Raw genomic sequence first — 16417 nt, forward strand, 5'->3', positions numbered from 1 at the left:
CAATCAGAGACGAGTCGGAGAAACAGGAAGCTGCTCATTCACTACAGACTGCTGCTCTACAGCTAACTCACGATGAGGACTACAACTCCCATCATCCCTCACTGCTGCTCCAGAAGGTTTCTGACTGAGTCCTGATCTCATTTCTTCAGAGACGAGAACAACGACCGAACTCACAGATTCAGCTGTTTTCATTAAAGATGAAACTTTGTGTTTTTACACAAAGAACTTTCAGCTGAAAATGGAAGAACATTATAAAGTGAATATGTGTAAACACGTGAAATTCACCTTTGTCTTCAGACTCCTCTTCTTCGTCTTCTCTGCTCGGCACAGCTTCTCTCTCCACTTTCACCAGCTTCACCGTCTTCTTCCTCTCCGTCAGCTTCTCCCTCTCCGTCAGCTTCTCGCTCTCCTTCGTCTTCTTCCCTCTCTCCTTCAGCTTCCCTCTCTCCTTCAGCTTCTCTCTCTCCTTCAGCTTCTTGCTCTCCGTCAGCTTCTTGCTCTCCGTCAGCTTCTCTCTCTTCACGTCCTCTTCGTCCTCTTCGTCCTCGGAGTCCAGTTTGTAGAAGCGTCTCAGGTCTTCGGAGGACGTGTGGTTGATGGGACGGCCCCGCTTGTCCACCGTGGACTTCACCTGGAAGCGCTTGTCGTGGAACATGGACTGGAAGCGCTTGTCGATCTTGACCTTGCGTTCCCTCTCGGGCATTTCCCAGAAGCGCGGGTCCTTCTGCACGCGAGTGAAGCGCTCGTCGCCGCCCGGCGACTTCCTGGACGCCATCGTGGAGAGAATCCTGAAAAACAAAAGCTCGTTCAGAGTGCGACTCTCCAGCAGTGGGTCGTCACGAGTGCACACACGTAAACAACATGTGACGAGTGAGAACACGTAAACAACATGTGATGAGTTAGAACACGTAAACAACATGTGATGAGTTAGAACACGTAAACAACATGTGAAGAGTGAGAACACGTAAACAACACGTGACGGGTGAGAACACGTAAACAACATGTGACGAGTGAGAACACGTAAACATGTGACGAGTGAGAACACGTAAACATGTGACGAGTGAGAACACGTAAACAACGTGTGAAGAGTGAGAACGCGTAAACATGTGACAAGTGAGAACACGTAAACAACACGTGAGAACACGTAAACATGTGACGAATGAGAACACGTAAACAACATGTGATGAGTTAGAACACGTAAACAACATGTGAAGAGTGAGAACACGTAAACATGTGATGAGTTAGAACACGTAAACAACATGTGAAGAGTGAGAACACGTAAACAACATGTGAAGAGTGAGAACACGTAAACAACATGTGACGGGTTCATGTGTTGAGTGTGACCGACAGATTCGTTATTTAAATGAAACAATCCTCAGGAACTCGACTTGAATTAAAGCTGATGGTAAAACGTGATGACGTCAGAAACCACAATCATCTATGTGAACATTTGATCTACTGTTTCTTTTCTCCACTCGACATTCAGCCACAGCGCCGCCTGCAGGACACACTCAGTCACATGCTGTACAGGCTCGTTTCTGTTTGGTATTTAATTTAGTTTTAAATGATTTTCTCACGAATGAATAAACTACGGATTCAGGATTAAATGAACAATAAACGCGTTAGAACAGAAACAGAGTACAGATGGAGTTATGACGTCAGTCTGCAGCAACGCGACGATCGAGAGAAAAAACTAAACGTGTCGTCACCAGCGCAGAGAATCAGCTGATGACGTCACACTCACCTGCAGAACCGAGCGAAAACTGCGCAAAACTACGAAACTGATCAGAAATGAAAAGTAGGATTGCGTTTGTTTCCTCAAACACGTGTTTTCCCAGCATGCATCGCTCCAGTGACCTCTCGGGGGCCCGCCTACTCCCCGCTACGGAAAGCGAAGTGGGACAAACAGAGTACAAGTCGTTTACAAAGGCCACTCGATATAGCTTCATTCATTTCTTACAGGTTTATATGAATTTCCCTTTTTTATCTTTTAAATGTGTGTGAAAGTGAATCCAAAATATTATTAAAAAGACTTTGTAAATCCACAAGGAAATTATTCTTCCATCTTGAATTACATAAAAAATATAAGAAGAGATGAAAAAGTGTATCATAAATGAAATAAAAAATATAATGTGTACTGGGTAATGCAGAACCAGTCCAGACATGAGAATAAAATAATTATAAAAATAGAAATATCTTATTTTATATCATATCATATCGTATTATACTCTAAATATCTAACTTCACAGACAAAATGAGGCATCAGTAAAAACAACAAGCTCCATGTTTAACAAAGAGAGGATCAGATCCAGCTCCGTGTTTTGTGATGAGCGGATCAGATCCAGCTCCATGTTTTGTGATGAGAGGATCAGATCCAGCTCCATGTTTTGTGATGAGAGGATCAGATCCAGCTCCGTGTTTTGTGATGAGCGGATCAGATCCAGCTCCGTGTTTTGTGATGAGCGGATCAGATCCAGCTCCGTGTTTTCCGGGGAGCCGGTGCAGACGTCACAAGATGGCGGCCGGCCCCACGGAGGAGAAGCAGCCATGACCTCCAGGCGGCTCCTCCGGTTCCCCCGGCTCCTCCGGCTGCTCCAGGCCGCCGGCCCGGCTCCCTGCCCGGGAAGCGGCCGCAGACCGGTGTCCGGTTCCGGTTCCGGTTCCATGAACGTGTTCGACCGAGAGATGAAGAGGAAGCAGAGGAGGTGGGCGGGGTCTCTGCAGGACTCTCAGCTGTTTGACTACCTGAGGGACGAGGTAATGACACCACACTCCCTGTAGGGGGCGCTGCTCACACGAGGCTGTGGGTTTACACCCTAACAAATATCTGCAGAAATGACACTTCTAATAAATGTGGGACTGAAATGACCGAGACGTGTTCTTCCTCCACACGGCGTCACTTCCTGTCGGTAAGATCTCAGCTTCTTCTTCTTCTTCTTCTTCTTCTTCTTCTTCTTCTTCTCTGGTGCAGGTCGGAGGTCGCGTGGCGGATCGGGTCTACGACATCGCGAGGTGGGTCCATCACACGCTCAGCTGCTCATACACACACAAGCTGGAGGAAGGTCCGAGTGGGGCGCTCCACACATTTCACACACACACTAACACACACTCACAACGACACTGACACACACACAACCTGACACACACACAGTGACACTGACACACACACAACCTGACACACACACTCACAGTGACACACACACTAACACACACAGTGACATAAGCACACAGTGACAGACACACACACTGACACACATACTCACAGTGACACACAACCTGACACACACTCACAACGACACTGACACACACACAACCTGACACACACACAGTGACACTGACACACATACTCACAGTGACACACAACCTGACCCACACACTCACAGTGACATCGCTCACATGTGTAACTGGATGCAAACGACACAGTTGTGTTGTTTTGCACACAGAGCGGCGAAGTGGCGTGTGAGGACAAGTGGTCACAATAAAGTGTTGTGTAGGTCACGGTAGCTCCGCCCCCAGCCTCAGACGTAGTGGTTCTACTTCTTCTTCACTGGTAACAAGTTGGAACGAGGATCCTGATCTGGATCTGAACCGTTCCTGGAACTGTCTCAGTGGAAAAGATCCAAACTCACTTTAACATTCTTCTCTTGTTTGTCACATGTCAATAAAACACGAATCAATAAAGTTTGATTGAAGTCTTCCTGTCTCCTCAGGACGTTTCCTGTGGCGTTGGACATCGGTGGCGGGAAAAGTCACATCGCAGAGCATCTGAGCAAGGTGTGTGTGTGTGTGTGTGTGTGTGTGTGTGTGTGTGTGTGTGTGTGTGTGTGTGTGTGTGTGTGTGTGTGTGTGTGTGTGTGTGTGTGTGTGTGTGTGTGTGTGTGTGTGTGTGTGTGTGTGTGTGTGTGTGTGTGTGTGTGTGTGTGTGTGTGTGTGTGTGTGTTAAATTGCCCCCTGTCTGTTTCAGGACGTAGTGGAGCGTCTGTTCCTCACCGACGTCTCTGAGAAAACTCTGGTGAGTGAAACATGGATCAGTCCCGTTCCTCAGCTGAGACTGAATCCCTGAAGCTCTTGTCTCTGATGTCTCCTGATGTCTCTGTTTGTCTCTGATGTCTCCTGATGTCTCTCTGATGTCTCCTGATCTGCAGAGGAGACGGACTGAGATCCCGACTCACTGCGTCCTGGCTGATGAGGAGTTTCTGCCGTTTCCAGAGAACACCTTCGACCTGGTGGTGAGCAGCTTGAGGTGATGAAACTCCCAAGATGGCGTCTGCACATCCAAGCTCCTCCTTCACGTCTCTAACCTGTGATCTGTGTTCCACCTTCAGTCTGCACTGGATCAACGACCTGCCGGGGGCTCTGAGACAGGTGAGACGGGTGGGACGGGTGGGACGGGTGGGACGGGTGGGACGGGTGGGACGGGTGAGACGGGTGGGACGGGTGGGACGGGTGAGACAGGTGAGACGGGTGAGATGGGTGAGACGGGTGAGACAGGTAGGACAGGTGAGACGGGTGGGACGGGTTGGACAGGTGAGATGGGTGAGACGGGTAGGACAGGTGGGACGGGTGAGACGGGTGGGACGGGTAGGACAGGTGAGACGGGTAAGACAGGTAGGACAGGTGAGACGGGTGGGATGGGTGAGACGGGTGAGACAGGTAGGACAGGTGAGACGGGTGGGACGGGTTGGACAGGTGGGACGGGTGAGACGGGTAGGACAGGTGAGACGGGTGAGATGGGTGAGACAGGTAGAACGGCTGGGACGGGTGAGACAAGTGAGACAAGTGAGACGGGTTGGACGGGTGAGACGGGTGGGACGGGTGAGACGGGTGAGACAGGTAGGACAGGTGAGACGGGTGAGACAGGAAGAACAGGTGGGACGGGTGAGACGGGTGAGACAGGTAGGACAGGTGAGACGGGTGGGACGGGTAGGACAGGTGAGACAGGTGAGACGGGTGGGACGGGTGAGACGGGTGGGACGGGTGAGACGGGTGGGACGGGTGAGACGGGTGAGACGGGTGGGACGGGTGAGACGGGTGAGACGGGTGAGACGGGTGGGGTTTGGATCTGTTATCCGTCCTCTTCAGACGCATTGATCTGACCCTGGACATCCGTCTCCTCAGATCCACCAGGTGCTGAAGCCGGACGGCGTGTTCATCGGCGCCATGGTGGGCGGAGAGACCCTGTACGAGCTGAGGTGCTCCCTCCAGCTCGCCGAGACGGAGAGGGAGGGGGGGTTCTCCCCCCACGTGTCCCCCTACACCGCCGTCACCGACCTGGGGAACCTGCTGGGACAGGCCGGCTTCAACATGCTCACTGTGGTGAGACAATCGTCAATGTCTGTCTGTCTGTCTGTCTGTCTGTCTGTCTGTCTGTCTGTCTGTCTGTCTGTCTGTCTGTCTGTCTGTCTGTCTGTCTGTCTGTCTGTCTCTCTGTCTGTCTGTCTGTCTCTCTCTCTGTCTCTCTCTCTGTCTGTCTGTCTCTCTGTCTGTCTGTCTGTCTGTCTCTCTCTGTCTGTCTGTCTGTCTGTCTGTCTGTCTGTCTGTCTGTCTGTCTGTCTGTCTGTCTGTCTGTCTGTCTGTCTGTCTGTCTGTCTGTCTGTCTGTCTCTCTCTCTGTCTGTCTGTCTCTCTCTGTCTGTCTGTCTGTCTGTCTGTCTGTCTGTCTGTCTCTCTCTCTGTCTCTCTCTTTTTCTCTCTCTGTCTGTCTCTCTGTCTGTCTCTCTCTCTGTCTCTCTCTCTGTCTCTGTCTCTCTGTCTGTCTGTCTCTCTCTCTGTCTGTCTGTCTGTCTCTCTGTCTGTCTGTCTGTCTGTCTGTCTCTCTCTCTGTCTCTCTCTTTTTCTCTCTCTGTCTGTCTGTCTGTCTGTCTGTTTGTCTCTCTGTCTGTCTGTCTCTCTGTCTCTGTCTGTCTGTCTGTCTGTTTGTCTCTCTCTCTGTCTGTCTCTCTCTCTCTGTCTCTGTCTCTCTGTCTGTCTCTCTCTCTCTGTCTCTCTCTCTCTCTCTGTCTCTGCTCGTCTCCAGAACGCTGACATTATAAATAAGAGTGGATTTGTTCTTCCAGGACATCGATGACGTTCAGGTTCATTATCCAGGACTCACTGAGGTCATGACGGATTTACAAGGTAGCAGCACATTGAGGAATCGAACCTGTGACTCCCGGAGCAGTGTTCCTAATAAACTGAGCTGTGTTGATTCCTGTGATGTTCAGGGATGGGAGAGAGTAACTGTGCCTGGAACAGGAAGTCGCTGCTGCACCGGGACTCCATGTTAGCAGCAGCCGCCATTTATAAAGGTGAGTTTCAACACACCTTTATATATATATATATATACATATATATGTACATGTACACACATCAGATACAATGTGTATATATAATAAATAATGTGTATATAAACATTTCAGAGATGTATGGAAATGAGGACGGCTCTGTTCCTGCCACCTTTGACATCCTCTACATGATTGGCTGGAAGCCTCATGAGTCACAGGTGAGACATGTTATGGAACTGAACCAGTTCAAACCAGTTCAAACCAGTTCAAACCAGTTCAACCCAGTTCAACCCAGTTCAAACCAGTTCAAACCAGTTCAAACCAGTCCAAACCAGTTCAACCCAGTCCAACCCAGTCCAAACCAGTTCAACCCAGTTCAACCCAGTTCAAACCAGTTCAAACCAGTTCAACCCAGTTCAACCCAGTTCAACCCAGTTCAAACCAGTTCAACCCAGTTCAAACCAGTTCAACCCAGTTCAAACCAGTTCAACCCAGTTCAAACCAGTTCAACCCAGTCCAAACCAGTTCAACCCAGTTCAAACCAGTCCAAACCAGTTCAACCCAGTTCAAACCAGTTCAACCCAGTTCAACCCAGTCCAAACCAGTTCAACCCAGTTCAAACCAGTCCAAACCAGTTCAACCCAGTTCAAACCAGTCCAACCCAGTTCAACCCAGTTCAACCCAGTTCAACCCAGTTCAAACCAGTTCAACCCAGTTCAACCCAGTTCAACCCAGTTCAACCCAGTTCAAACCAGTTCAAACCAGTTCAACCCAGTCCAAACCAGTTCAAACCAGTCCAACCCAGTTCAACCCAGTTCAACCCAGTTCAAACCAGTTCAACCCAGTTCAAACCAGTTCAAACCAGTTCAAACCAGTTCAAACCAGTCCAACCCAGTTCAAACCAGTTCAACCCAGTTCAAACCAGTTCAAACCAGTTCCAACGTGTCACTGGCAGATCTCTGTCTAATGTTGTTTTCTGGTTTCTCGTCCTCAGGCCAAACCGGCGAAGCGAGGATCAGCAACGGCGTCCTTCGGGAATCTGTCAAAGATCAAACAGCCGTCGCCATGACAACGGCACATTACAGACTTTACTGAGTTCTTAATAAACTGTCGGAATAAAGCTGAGTCATGGAAACAAGCAACGCTGTTGTTATTGACAGGAAATGAACCAATGAGGAGCTGACACCACGACGGGAGGCGGGGACACACTGCTGTTGCTATGGTTTCACATATAAACAAAAACACCTTTAGAACTAATGTGTTAATTATGACACAACTGTCACTGTATGAAGTTTAGAACCCAAAAGGTCAAAGGTCATATTCAGTGTGACCTCCCAGCTGCATCTTCCAGAGGCTCCTCCCTCCGGATTCGTTAAGGAGCAGCAGCAGATTAAAGATCATGATGTAATGGTAAGAGGGAGACGTATACAGGAAGTGACCTCACTACCTCACTTCTAGTAAGTATATAATAATATAATAATATATAATAGTTGGAGTCCTCTGAAGGACGAAGACTTGAGACACGTGTCCTGACTTTGATTTAACATCGTGACCAGAGCTGCACTGCTCTTCCCGACAAGAAGAGGAAGAAGAGGAAGAAGAGGAAGAGGAAGAAGAGGAAGAAGACAAACTGACCCGTGACTGAAGTTCCTCTCAGACTAAAAACAGACGCTGATGTTCTCCTGCGTCTCAGAGACTCGTCCTCCGGCTGCAGACATGTTCTTCGTCCTCTGTCTTCTCTTCACCGGAGGAATCTGTCCAAACGTCGCTGGTAAGAAAACCTGTTGATCAGATTCTAGATGAACGGAAACGGATCATTGGACGGATCCGTTCTCTCCCTGGAGTCCCCTGGTTCTCAGGTTCCACAGAACATGTTCCTGTGTGAGAAGAGTTCATCATGTTGATTCCTCAGGAGCAAAGACATGATGTCACAGCTTGTGTTCACAGACGTTCCTGTCGTGAGGGTTCTGCAGAACTCTGTGGCCACGCTGCCGTGTCCTCACGCAGCCGGAGGCGTGTCCTGGAGTCGCCTCAGGAACGGACGCCACGTGATTCTGGTCTCCGTCACAGACGGACTCGAGGACCGAGGAGACAAGCGCTGGGGCTCCCTGGCCGATAACTCGCTGGTCATCGCCGGCGTCCGGCCCTCTGACTCGGCTTGGTATTTCTGCAACAGAAAACAAACGGTGTATCTGGAGGTGACCACGGATCCCAAAGGTCAGGAGGTCACACCAGGAAACGACGGACTGGGGTTTGTCCTGGAAACCGACCACGGGGACACAGACTCAGAGACCCGACCGTCCGACCTGTGGCGAGTCCCCGTGGGCGTGGCCGTGGGCGTGGCCGTCGGTGCAGCTCTGGTGCTCCTGGTCGTCACCGTGAGATCGTGCTCAGGACGGACCGCAGATGGAAACAGGGACCAGCCTGAAGCTGAGGGGGTCTACGAGGAGGTCGGACCACCTGGCGTAGAGACCGTGGTCAGCTGGTCCAGGGTCAGCGAGGCCACGGCGTCCAACAGGAACCTGTACAGCACGCTGAACAAGCCCAAGGTCAAAGGTCACTGCACTGACCCTGAGTGTGTGTATTCATTTGTCCAGAATCCACCACAGACAGGAAACGGCTGTTCACGTGAAGGATCCACACACGCGTCTGGAAACGGTGCCCGGCTGTGATTGGACGAAAGGTTTCAAGATTCATCGTGATGCAGATCATCTCTGTAGGACGACAAACGGGCCGCAACTCCTGAATTCTAAAATGGAAACTGAGCCGTGTTTTATTTTCTCTTCGATCTCAGGCACGTAGAAACCAAAAGATCGGTTTCATCCGAAGTCTGAAGCTAAGTGATCGTACGACTTCATGTTTACGTCTCCGACTGAAAATGATTTGATTTTCTCGCAGACTTTGTTCAGTGAAGCAGTTTTTTTTATAGTTTGGGAACAAACTCCCACCACATATATAAAAAATACCTTCTGTTGATACTTTAAATAAATGTCAACCTTGTTTTTATTTTTATCTTAATATTAACGGTTTTTACGAACTTCTCTTTATCTCCAGGACGTCACCTTCTATAGTGTTTTTAATTTAAAAGCATTTTATGCAGTATTAATAAAGTTTATTCTTATTGACTAATAAAATGATTCTGAGAATAATTTCATGCTCAGATCATCTCTGGGCATAATCTCTCTCTCTCTCTCTCTCTCTCTCTCTCTCTCTCTCTCTCTCTCTCTTTTTCTTTATTTATATATATATATATAAAGAAAAAACACCTTTAGAACTAATGTGTTAATTATGACACAACTGTCACTGTATGAAGTTTAGAACCCAAAAGGTCAATATATATATATATATATATATATATATATATATATATATATATATATACTCTGTATTATACATTATACTCAGACAAATCAAAGTAGACAAAAAATGGAAAAACTGGGTTTGTTGTGGCAGAGTTAAATATAGATAAGGAAAGTGGCGTCTGTGGCTGAGGGGTAGAGCGGTCGTCCTCCAACCTTGAAGGTCGGTAGTTCGATCCCCAGTCTGACCCATCTGCACCCCCCACCCCCCCACCCCCATAGAACAACAAAGTGGTGCTATTAGATGCTCTGTGTGAATGTAAAAGTGTAAAGAGCTTTGAGTCATCAAGACTAGAAAACAGCTTTAAATACAAAACCAGATCTAGAGACTCACACTCCAGCCCAGTAGGTGGCGCTGGTGCTCCTCTAACGTGAGGTCCCAACCGCCATTAAACCAAAAGAAGAAGATGGTCACGTGACGGTGTTGTCATGGCAGCAGAACGCAGCAGTTAGCAGTGAGCTAACTGTTAGCTGCTGTCTTTAAACAGGGAGACATCAAAGGGAGACATCAAAGGCCTCTACGTGTTCGTTCTGTGGACACCGGAAGTGGCTGAGAGCTCGTCCTCACGCCATGGTGAGTGAAGCTCCTGCTCTTTATGTTAGCTTAGCATCAGTTAGCTTAGCATCAGCGCTTGTTAGCTTAGCATCAGCGTTTAACCTCTCTGTTTGTTTCCAGGCACCGAAGAGTAAGAGTAAGAAGCCCGGGAAGATGAAGTCCTCTGCGGTGGTGGACAGTCTGTCCACGGAGGACATGTCCAAGGACCAGGTCAGAAGCTAACGATGCCAACACGGCTACAGCTTTAGCTTCAGACGAAACCACGTGATACAAACTGAGATTCTGTGGATATGTAATATATATGTATATAAATATATATATATATATATCTTCATCTGTGAAGCTCAAACATCAACAGAATGTAATAAACTATAAGTGTTTCTAAGTTTAAAAGCCAACTTCAGATATAATAACTTTCTTGATAATGAACTTTATCAAGATGAAGAAAAACACACTTTTCTTAACTCTGCATAAAAAGTGTATTAATTTACCCTAGAACATTTACTCAAAATTAGTATCAGCATCACTAACGTCGGGTTTATTCAACCCGATAAGAATACTTCATCAAAATATATTAAAGAACAACAATAGATGGCAGATTGAAGTACTCTAATTTTATTTTCCTTATACAACTTCTCATGAAACGATAATAGGTATCATGGGAGGAGATAATAAAAAGGCTGTAAAATTAGGAAAAATTGGGGAATCGTTAATGAAAAATCCCCCAAAAAGAGAACGAGCTGGGGGCGTGTCCTTCGGTCGTCCCTCTCCTGGGACATGTCCCGTGGACACAGTGTCCCTGCATCACTGACAACTTCGGGAGAGATAAACAAAAAAAAGCCATTATTCGAGGAGCAATGACGAGTTAAAAAAACATTTCACATACGAATTCCCTTGGAAATGACCAGTAAGTGATATTTATTTATAACCATAAAACTAAATAAGGATTACATGCAATTTCCCAGCTAGAAATCTGCGTAGCTAACGTTACCAACGTAAAGAACCTGAGCTCCTCTCACGTGTTGCAGAGTCTCGAGTGACCGATGATCGCTCTGCGGGATATGAGGCAATAAATAAATATGACCTGAAGGTTGTGACCCTGATCATCTGATTTCATAAACAAACACTAACGTCGGGGGGGAAACCCCTCGACCTTCAGACACGTCACTGAGCAGACTGAAGCTGCCCCCCCACCCACCGTCACATTAACGTTTGACCTACGAACCAGGTAGAAATAAAGGTCAATATGAGTGAGAAATAACCCCTGACCCCTGACCCCTGACCCCTGCCCCCCCCAGCTGGAGGAGCACGTGGCTCGTCTCCGGGAGGAGCTGGAGCGCGAGCGGGAGGAGAGGAGCTTCTTCCAGCTGGAGAGAGACAAGATCCAGACTCTGTGGGAGACGAGCAGGAGAGACGTGGAGCAGGGGCAGGACGAGCTGAGGCAGCGGCGCCGGGAGAGAGACGAGACTCAGCAGCGCCACCGGGTGGAGATCAGTGTGAGTTGCACCTGTGGTCTCTGGTTTGTGGTGGTACTTTGTTTCCTGATGAAACGTGTCTGTGACGTGTGATGGTGGATGTCCAGGTGTACAAGCAGAAGCTGAAGCACGTCCTGTCTGAGCAGCACCACACCGTCTCCGAGCTGAAGATGGACGCCGCCGCCGCCGCTGCACTGATCCAGAACCGCCACGCGGGGGCGGAGCTAGAGCTGCGCAGCGACACGCTGCCGGCGGACGCCAGCGAGAAGATGCTCCGCAACACGAAGAGCGTGGAGGAACTGAAACTGGTGAGTCAGCGTAAACCTCAGCAGGAAATCACTCTGCTGGTTTTATTCATGTGAGTGAACATCAGTGGATTCTCAACAGAAACACCAGGTGGCGCTGCTGGGGCTGACAAACAACTACGACAGGAGAATCAGAGGTAAATGAACTGAGCCCCTGGTGGTCAGAGCATGAACTGTATCTATATATAAAGATGCTCTCAGAAGTGAAGTGACTCGCCCCCTGGTGGCTGGTGCAGTACAGGTCATAGACCTCCTCCATGTTAGTAGACGGGACCTCGGCCAAAAAGTCAAAGAAGACAGATAATGTTTGAAGGGATCATGTGATTGATCACATGTCCAATCAGAAGGAAAATAAATATTGATCAACCCACATCTTTCAAAACACTTTTTCTCTCTCTTTTTCTCTAATAATAATCAGCAGGAATAACAATTATGATTCCTAAAGAGAAATTATCTTTTGTACATACTACATAACAATGATCATCAGATTTATTGTATAAATGTATAAATGTTTGTATAAATAAAGTGTTCAGGAAATATTTATATAAAAATACTGTAAATAATTAAGCTTTAATACATTTGTTTAACTATAAAATAGACTCATTTACAAATCTATGCCTATTGAAGTATCATATTTCATTTTCTAATGTTTAACATTAAGATTAACGTTAACATTTAACAAGTTTATGAATCCATACATTTTACTTTATAGTAAAAATGTGGTCATAGATGCAGCCTGTCAAATGATAAAGTGGTGTAACATTAAAACTACTGTTTCTAATGATTCAGCTAATTAATTATTATTATTAGACTCTTTTATTCTGAAGGTTAAGACTTTTTTTTTACATGAATCAGTTTAACTGACGGTCACTAACGGCTGAACTCTAATTCTTCTGTAGATCTGGAGGTGAAGTTTAACAAGAGGATGCAGGCGACCATGCAGGTGGAGGAGAGGAAGCGGAGGTCAGAGGTCAACGAGCTGGAGGACAGGATGGACGCTCGTGTTGTGGCGCTGGTGGAGGATCACGGCCGCGCCCTCAGGCGAGCGGAGGAGTATTACTCCAGCATCCAGAACAAAGTGCTGGCGGACGAGAAGGTGCTGAAGGTGAGAGACAGAGGTTTGAGGGGTCGGAGGTCAAAGGTCACAGTCACCTCATGAAAAGGAGTCGACATAATCCTGGTCTGTGAAAATGTTCAACTGTACAGTTTCCAAGTATAAATGTAATCATCAATTGATTATTTTGTTTTGTGTGTGGTGCTTGTTTTGTCCAGGAGGAGGCAGCAGAGGTGCAGAAGCAGCTGACGCGAGTGTCCAATCAGCTTTCAGTTGCTCAGCGTGAAAACAAGCGTCTGCGTGAGTCTGTGCACGCAGCCGAGCAGACGCTGCCCGAGCTGCAGCTGCAGCTGCACCAGTACAACCAGTCCAAGGCCCAGCTGCTGGTGCGTGAACCTGAACGCCACTCGTTAGCTTTGATCCCGATCATCGGGTTCCAGTTCACAACTCGTTAGCTTTGATCCCGATCATCGGGTTCCAGTTCACAACTCGTTAGCTTTGATCCCGATCATCGGGTTCCAGTTCACAACTCGTTAGCTTTGATCCCGATCATCGGGTTCCAGTTCACAACTCGTTAGCTTTGATCCCGATCATCGGGTTCCAGTTCACAACTCGTTAGCTTTGATCCCGATCATCGGGTTCCAGTTCACTACTCGTTAGCTTTGATCCCGATCATCGGGTTCCAGTTCACAACTCGTTAGCTTTGATCCAGATCATCAGGTTCCAGTTCACAACTCGTTAGCTTTGATCATCGGGTTCCAGTTCACAACTCGTTAGCTTTGATCCCGATCATCGGGTTCCAGTTCACAACTCGTTAGCTTTGATCCCGATCATCGGGTTCCAGTTCACAACTCGTTAGCTTTGATCATCGGGTTCCAGTTCACAACTCGTTAGCTTTGATCCCGATCATCGGGTTCCAGTTCACAACTCGTTAGCTTTGATCCCGATCATCGGGTTCCAGTTCACAACTCGTTAGCTTTGATCCCGATCATCGGGTTCCAGTTCACAACTCGTTAGCTTTGATCCCGATCATCGGGTTCCAGTTCACAACTCGTTAGCTTTGATCCCGATCATCGGGTTCCAGTTCACTACTCGTTAGCTTTGATCCCGATCATCGGGTTCCAGTTCACAACTCGTTAGCTTTGATCCAGATCATCAGGTTCCAGTTCACAACTCGTTAGCTTTGATCATCGGGTTCCAGTTCACAACTCGTTAGCTTTGATCCCGATCATCGGGTTCCAGTTCACAACTCGTTAGCTTTGATCCCGATCATCGGGTTCCAGTTCACAACTCGTTAGCTTTGATCCAGATCATCGGGTTCCAGTTCACAACTCGTTAGCTTTGATCCCGATCATCGGGTTCCAGTTCACAACTCGTTAGCTTTGATCCCGATCATCGGGTTCCAGTTCACGTGTTTCCGAGCTGGTTTGAAGGTTTTCCGGCTGCCGACGACTCGTGGCTGACGTTCATGTTTTCACAGAAACTAAATGAAACTGTTCCTCATTCTCTTTTATTCAACTCAACTTATTAATAATCAGTTCTCCCCCCCCCCCCACGTTCCATCCCTCCACCTCGTCACAGCCGATCTGTTCATCCTGCAGCAGATCAATGAGAGACGGGGGTGGAAACGTAACCTCCTCTCTGGTTAAATGATTGTTAATAGAAACTAAACCTCGTCACATGAAATGTAAACTAACGTCTGATCGCTGGTTTCCTCCCGATCATCGGACAGAAGTCCGGAGCGCGAGCGAAGGAGGCTGAGAAGCAGCTGTGGGATCTGACCATGGAGCACGAGCTGCTGCTGCAGGCGTTTGAGAAGGTAAGTGGCTTCCTGTCCCGTGCGCTGGGCGCGGCGGCGGCAGGCGGTGACTCCGGCTCGTGGTCGTCGGCAGGTGCAGCAGGAGCGTGACGAGCTGCTGAGGAAACAGAGGGAGGTCATCGTGGAGCTGCAGCAGAGGAGCGGCCTGAAGCAGCTGCTGCTGGAGAGGAAGCTCGCTGCTCTGACTCAGACGGTGGACACCAAGGAGGCTCAGCTCTGCGGCGCCCTCTCCACCGCCGCCGCCGCAGGAAGCAGCGCCGCCCACAGACTGAAGGTCAGTGTCCCGGTTCAGAGACACGTCTCTCCCTCAGGACACGTCCTCTGAAGACCACTCTGTGATCTATGTCTTCAGTCTGAATTCTGCTTCTCGTAGGAAACGTTGGAGTCAAAGCACGCCACTATCGGTGCGTTGGAGGCGGAGCTGGCTGGAGAGCGTCAGGTGAGTGAGCACGTGAACCTGAGGCTGTGAAACAAGTCACTTCCTGTGATGACTCACTGATCATGTGACCTGCAGGAGTACGAGCAGCTGCTGCAGAGCTGCAGCGACCGGCTCCAGGCTCTGGGCGTCGCTCAACACGACTTCAGGCCCACGGAGCAGATCTGACCCTGGAGGAGGAGGAGCCAAGAACACCTGGAGGAGGAGGAGCCAAGAACACCTGGAGGAGGAGGAGGAGCCCAGAACACCTGGAGGAGGAGCCCAGAACACCTGGAGGAGGAGGAGCCCAGAACACCTGGAGGAGGAGGAGCCCCGAACACCTGGAGGAGGAGGAGGAGCCCAGAACACCTGGAGGAGGAGGAGCCCAGAACACCTGGAGGAGGAGGAGCCCAGAACACCTGGAGGAGGAGGAGGAGCCCAGAACACCTGGAGGAGGAGGAGCCCCGAACACCTGGAGGAGGAGGAGCCCAGAACACCTGGAGGAGGAGCCCCGAACACCTGGAGGAGGAGGAGCCCAGAACACCTGGAGGAGGAGGAGCCCAGAACACCTGGAGGAGGAGGAGCCCAGAACACCTGGAGGAGGAGGAGCCCAGAACACCTGGAGGAGGAGGAGCCCAGAACACCTGGAGGAGGAGGAGCCCAGAACACCTGGAGGAGGAGGAGCCCAGAACACCTGGAGGAGGCGGAGCCCTCGGGGTTCAAACCTGTTTGTTGATCTTGTTCCTTCGAGAAAGAGAAAACTACAAAACCCACGATTCTTCTGTTTGTTCTTGAAGTACTGATGTTGGCCACAAGAGGCTGAAGCTTCCACTTCCTGTCAGGAACAGAACTCCTCTGTAACTAGGCAACCAGCTGGAGGGACATTCTACTTCCTGTTTACACAAACTAAACTTGAACCTTTTAAATCAGTAGTTTGAGAGTTTAGATGATCACACTGAAGAAACAACATTTTACTGACGGTAGCTGTCAATCACTCCGTGGTACCCCCCCCCCACCCCCCCCATCACATCTGGTGCTTTATGGTCTGTTTGACTCTAAATGATCATAATTCATTAAATTCAGCTGTTTGAAGTTAGCTGTCAATCACTCCGTGGTACCCCCCCCCACCCCCCCCATCACATCTGGTGCTTTATGGTCTGTTTGACTCTAAA

General features: G+C 48.8%; 4 protein-coding genes across 5 annotated transcripts in view; 3 read left to right on the forward strand and 1 right to left on the reverse strand.

Annotated features, from left to right (window-relative positions):
- The window catches only part of esf1 (ESF1, nucleolar pre-rRNA processing protein, homolog (S. cerevisiae)), an 8535-nt gene extending 6698 nt beyond the window's left edge, over positions 1-1837 (reverse strand). The window contains exons 1-2 of the mRNA XM_061083562.1: positions 1745-1837; positions 329-788 (exon numbers count right to left, since the gene is read on the reverse strand). Coding sequence (XP_060939545.1) covers positions 329-775 — 447 coding nt within the window. The 5' untranslated portion in view covers positions 776-788; positions 1745-1837. The remainder of the gene's footprint in view (positions 1-328; positions 789-1744) is intronic.
- Positions 1838-2518: 681 nt separating this feature from the next.
- ndufaf5 (NADH:ubiquinone oxidoreductase complex assembly factor 5) lies at positions 2519-7400 on the forward strand. The gene is made up of 11 exons (XM_061089297.1): positions 2519-2757; positions 2972-3012; positions 3711-3774; positions 3965-4012; positions 4146-4243; positions 4326-4365; positions 5119-5316; positions 6056-6116; positions 6203-6286; positions 6398-6480; positions 7257-7400. Exons 1-11 carry the CDS (start codon positions 2548-2550, stop codon positions 7329-7331), a joined length of 1002 nt encoding a protein of 333 aa, XP_060945280.1. The 5' UTR covers positions 2519-2547; the 3' UTR covers positions 7332-7400.
- A 578-nt stretch (positions 7401-7978) lies between these two features.
- Positions 7979-9282, forward strand: LOC133028407 (uncharacterized). Its single transcript, XM_061095604.1, has 2 exons — positions 7979-8033; positions 8210-9282. The coding sequence occupies exons 1-2, from the start codon at positions 7979-7981 to the stop codon at positions 8932-8934; spliced, it is 780 nt and encodes a 259-aa protein (XP_060951587.1). The 3' UTR covers positions 8935-9282.
- Positions 9283-10041: 759 nt separating this feature from the next.
- LOC133025174 (dynein regulatory complex subunit 4-like) lies at positions 10042-15483 on the forward strand. 2 transcript variants are annotated; one of them, XM_061092156.1, is made up of 11 exons: positions 10042-10195; positions 10298-10387; positions 11476-11673; positions 11760-11960; positions 12040-12094; positions 12857-13062; positions 13230-13397; positions 14744-14830; positions 14904-15104; positions 15204-15269; positions 15345-15483. In XM_061092156.1, exons 1-11 carry the CDS (start codon positions 10193-10195, stop codon positions 15432-15434), a joined length of 1365 nt encoding a protein of 454 aa, XP_060948139.1. In that variant the 5' UTR covers positions 10042-10192; the 3' UTR covers positions 15435-15483. The 2 variants fall into 2 exon arrangements, with proteins under 2 accessions (XP_060948139.1, XP_060948140.1); XM_061092157.1 differs by having other exon boundaries at positions 12049-12094.
- The last annotated feature ends 934 nt before the right edge of the window (positions 15484-16417 follow it).

This window comes from Limanda limanda, chromosome 2, assembly GCF_963576545.1.
Source record: "Limanda limanda chromosome 2, fLimLim1.1, whole genome shotgun sequence".
Lineage (NCBI taxonomy): Eukaryota > Metazoa > Chordata > Actinopteri > Pleuronectiformes > Pleuronectidae > Limanda > Limanda limanda.